The sequence below is a fragment of the Akebia trifoliata genome, chromosome 11, assembly GCF_017979445.1.
Source record: "Akebia trifoliata isolate Shusen 1 chromosome 11, ASM1797944v1, whole genome shotgun sequence".
Classification (NCBI taxonomy): Eukaryota; Viridiplantae; Streptophyta; class Magnoliopsida; order Ranunculales; family Lardizabalaceae; genus Akebia; species Akebia trifoliata.
In genome coordinates, this window is record NC_141385.1 from 34,639,864 (window position 1) to 34,644,653 (window position 4,790).

Below are 4,790 nucleotides of genomic sequence, written 5' to 3' on the forward strand. Positions count from 1 at the left end.
CACAAATCACACATACCAGAAAGCTCGAACTCAAGACCGCGCCCTTTTTGCAGGGATGACATGGCCATTACGCCTAACTCTCGTTGGTTTTAAGGATTCCATTGTCACTGTGCAATAGTTTTTTAGTCTTTTTGTTTTTCTTTTTCAAATCTCACAAAACTTAAAATTTTTACAAAAATGTCAATAAAATACATTTTTTTTATTCTATTAGAAGACAATAAGAAAACTTTTCAATGGTATTAACAGAAAACATGGTCTACTGGTTCATTAATAAGGATCTTACAGATCGGGAAAAACAAAAAAATTAAGTATATAATAATTTAGGGACTTGATCTAGTACTTCAAATCTAATGTGGATCCGATTCAATATCTTATTGGATTGGTCTTGGACCAATCTTGTCCAATTAACTATTATTTAATTAGATTTGCATTTATTTTGATCTTAGTGATGTTCATTGATAGCAATGTTGGTGCGCATACACCCAAGTGATGATCACGGATTTGATCCCATGTGGTCCTTGATTCTTTAAATTTTAATTAGCACGTTTTTTTAAAGTTATTTATAAAAAGAAGGCCAAACATGTAAAAGTGAAACTTTATTCATCACCCCTCACTAAACAAAGTACATATATAATCCATTATATTATAGAGCAAACCATCACAACATACAAACACATAACGACTCGCACTAATTAATTAATAAGTAGGTCTTCTAGTACTACACCTAAGTATAGAATCATGAGAACTAAGAGAGCTGCATCGTCGAGTCATAAGCAACCCCTGCCTTCCAGTAGCTAGGGATGGCGTTGCTCACTTGTACCCACTGTTCTCCATCGCTTCCACTCACTTGGAACCTCAATTTAAGAGTACCCTTTGGAGGGTTGGGCTGGTCCCAGACTCCACCAAAGGCCCTGCGCATGCCCCGCCATTGCTGGCAGTCCTCCTGCCCCCATAATTAATAGTTAATACATGACTCATGTTGCATTTCATTTTAAAAAAGCTAATAACTCTCAATCATTTGATTTTATTAGACTTCTTTTTAAGGTTGTTGACGGATCCAATTCCGACCTAACCAAGGTCAATTCGGATCCGATAACTTATTGGATGGGGTTCAAATCTGATTTGATATAGAATTTTTATACTTTGAGTAATAATAACTGCTAGATGGGCATTTTGGTCATTTTCTTTTCTTTTAATCTCTCATGAAAGACAGCAGTCAAGGGGTATGTCATCAGTTTGAAACCTGAGATATCTCTAATTTTCACCAAAACTCAAAGAGGTACCTTAAAATTACCCATGTAATTTTTACATATTATCAGTAGATGGTCCTATGTGATAGGGACATTAAATACAGAACCTTTCCAAATAACACGGTATCAGTAAGGCTCCTTATCACATTAGATCTTTATCGAATCCTGAATCCTTGACCTGAATCTTATGTTATTGGATTGGATTTCAGGACTGATCCATTGATGGGTTACAGATCCATACCTGCCACAAGTCGACGGCGGTGATATCCTTCTGGCCGGCTTGGTAAATGATGATTATAGCCAAGTATTCTGGAAACCTACTATGTTCATGGACCTTGAACATGAGGTTGTACCCTGGATATTGGCATGAAATCCTGCACAGGAGTGATAAATATATTAGAGTTAAAATTAAAATGTACAAAAAAAAGTTACAAGATTTCAAAATTACTATTTCAGCCCCAATTTTAAAATATTTATTCAAAAGTGCAAAATGGGTGCATTCACGTTTTGATAAATATATTTTAAAAATAAATTTAAAATATGAATATAAAGTTATCGATCGGTTACCTTCTGTATTCTATGTCGACTACACCGTATGCCATCAATTCTGCAGCCAAGTTTGGACGAGCCAATTTTGTGAAGCCACGTACACTAAGGATGAAGTCAGTAGAGTCGCCTTCCCCATGGTCAGTAACAACAAGCTTCACTCCATCGTCAGAGCAGAGCTGTGGCATGGTGCATCTAACCTGATTTATCCATAACAAATAATTAAGCATCATTTAGAGGACAAATACCACTAAATATTTGATTGCATCCAAATAAATTTAGAGGTTTTTGAGTTACCTCCCTCTTTAATTAAGAAAATTCAAAACACCTATAATTATAACTGCTCCCTTGACTATTGTCCGTCAGGCTAGTTGTTCTCATTTTCTTCTCAATTTTTTAAATTTAGGAAAGCAAATCAAATTTGTTTCACTAATGAGGGAGGTAAGTTGAAGAACTAAAAATTTATAATTGAATTTGAAAAATGGGTGAAGCTTATTGTTGTTGTTACTACCAAAAGTAGTTATATATCATGGAGTCAAGGTAGGTAAAACTTAAAAGCACCTGATAGCATGCACCACAGCCAGTGCCATTCCTGTACAACTTAGCGGCTGCACCCACATTTCCACCGTTGATATTTCTTCCAAATTCACCATATCCACATGCTCCAGCTGATTCATTTATATTATTAGCTTTAACCACAATGATAACCAAGATATGCAAATATATATATATATATATATATATATATATATATATATATGTTAAATTTGTTTATATATTTATTTTGCATGTTTTAAAGCTTCGTACTATCTCAAACTATCTTAACCTTGCATACTTAACCAAATAGGAATATTTTATGAAAAAGTGATCAACTTTTGATGAATTTATTATTCTGGCTCACTGTTCATTTTAATTATCAAAACATGAATGATAACGAATTTGGAGGTTTTTACAGTGACTATTTCGCAGGTTTAAAGTGACTAAGTGGAAATAATCACTTTTAACCTGCGAAGGCACTTTAAAACCACCAAATTCGTTAGCGTTCTAAATTTTTTGGTAATTGAAATGAACAATTAGCTGGAGTTGTAAATAACTCCTTTTCAGCTCACGAAATGGTAATTCACCCGACAAATTATGAAGTTTCATTTGTCTCAGAATATCTCAACCGAGGCTTCTCAAATCTCCACTTGGAACAAAACCTTGATCATGAAAGATTCAATGTTTTGATAATCTTTGTTGAGACTTGAGAGAGTCTCAATTTTTCTCCTAACCAAGACAATGCCTCCAGACGAGATTTTTAAATAATGGGTAGATATATATAAGAGAATACTACGTAAGATAAAGAGAGTGATCATACTTGGAGTCCCTAAGCAATCAGGACTACCATAAAACGTTGCTCGGGAACATATGTAAGCATCTTGGGAGCTACACAGTGCAGGCAGAAGCACCATAAGACATAAGCAACATGAAGATATCTTAAGTGCCAATCCCAACTTCATTGGATACTAAAACCCTACAAAGACTTGTAGAAACTCTTTAATAATCAACAAGAGAGGAAGGAAGGTTGTTCGTGAGTGTGTGATGGGGTTATAACCAAGTAACGCATATTTATAGCTGAGAGTAGGAAGTGTGAGGTGGCCACCTTTAGTTTTACAATAGTAAGAGAGGTGTAGAAAGAGACACCGTTATTGACCCCTTTTAAACAATTATAAAATAAAGGAAGTAAAAGAGATTAAGAGGAAGCAGCAGCCTTGCCTAACATTTCAACACATTTCTTCACTTTTAGTACTTAGAATTTAGAAACATTCTTTTCTTTCACATTTCTTTTTGATATTTAATTTTTCAACTTGTGATAGTGTGTGAGTCAATCCTCAAAGCTATGGGCTAATAATAATTGGACTAATTAAACAAAAGGGGTTAGGTGTAATTCAATAAGCTTAAACCAAGTGGGTTAAAGAAGGTTGGATGTTCTTATCCTTCGCCACCATCACCACCACTACCACTATCCATCACTGTCAATGATGTGGATAAGTAGAATTAGGGCAAAAAGCACTCAAAAGATCATCAAAGGTATTTGTCACTAGGTTTAGTCTTTCAAACTTTGACACTTGCTAAGTGTCGGCATGTATTGCCACGTGGCACACCTTTTCTTTATATGACCATAGATATATGAGTACTCCTTGATGAAACTAGAAGTCATATATAATCCAGATTAGTGATCGGTGATTCCTAGCCTTTGGATACGAAGGTTTTTCACAATGGGGGCTTCATGGATGGGCCAATGGGTGAATTTTGGCACATAGGTCATATTTGCTGTTAATAAATTTTTGTGCTAAGCTGATGAATCAATAGCATGACGTCATGTGTATTGAAAAATTACCTAAAATGGAAACTATAGCCATTCAGAATTTTTCTCTCCACCAACCAATCACACTTGCTTCCGCAATTCGCATGGCGTCATGGCATTGGTTCATTAGCATAACACAGAAATTTATTAACAACAAATGGGTACTCCATAGGTCCATCGTGTTTGTCAGAGTGGGCCTATGGGTGACTTATGGCACAAAGGTCCACCATGTGTAAGACAAACATTCATCGATTACTGGTCATGAAAATTTGCGCTACATGGCCTAAAAGGGAAGATAAGAATTAAACCATCTTTAATCACAATCACAGGCCACGTATAGGAAATTTCATAATACATTGGCAATCTTAAATCATAACTGTCTGATTGATCAACTCTTGAAATATTGTACGATTGGTATTCATATTTGCAAGCGAAGTTTTATTTTCTTGGGCAAAATTTTTATATGGCAGAGTTGTCATGCTGATGGGCCCTATCATCCACTTTGGGTAAATGATACATAACTTAAATGTTGGGACCAAATAAGTGTAAGGTATATATTTAAACATGTTATTTCATCACATCTCACTCTTACATTTGTGAGGTTAGAAGGAGATAAGAGCTAGTGATGAGGGGTGAAAGTGAGACCA

The 4,790-nt window shown here is 35.3% G+C and overlaps 1 protein-coding gene across 1 annotated transcript; it reads right to left on the reverse strand.

Annotated features, from left to right (window-relative positions):
* Positions 1-587: 587 nt before the first annotated feature.
* On the reverse strand, positions 588-3,387 carry LOC147391361 (expansin-like B1). The gene is made up of 5 exons (XM_086459304.1): positions 3,154-3,387; positions 2,358-2,464; positions 1,818-1,996; positions 1,492-1,624; positions 588-943 (listed from the first exon to the last, which is right to left on the reverse strand). The coding sequence occupies exons 1-5, from the start codon at positions 3,293-3,295 to the stop codon at positions 746-748; spliced, it is 759 nt and encodes a 252-aa protein (XP_086315430.1). The 5' UTR covers positions 3,296-3,387; the 3' UTR covers positions 588-745.
* Between the last annotated feature and the right edge of the window lie 1,403 nt (positions 3,388-4,790).

What these genes read in the sequence shown, in the direction of transcription:
- LOC147391361 (XM_086459304.1), bottom strand. Translation starts at nt 3,295, where the DNA reads ATGAAGTTGGGATTGGCACTTAAGATATCTTCATGTTGCTTATGTCTT. An exon ending in TGATTGCTTAGGGACTCCAA is followed by an intron (nt 2,465 to 3,153) that starts GTATGATCACTC and finishes TAAATGAATCAG; the next exon opens with CTGGAGCATGTGGATATGGT. An exon ending in CCGCCGTCGACTTGTGGCAG is followed by an intron (nt 944 to 1,491) that starts GTATGGATCTGT and finishes TTATGGGGGCAG; the next exon opens with GAGGACTGCCAGCAATGGCG.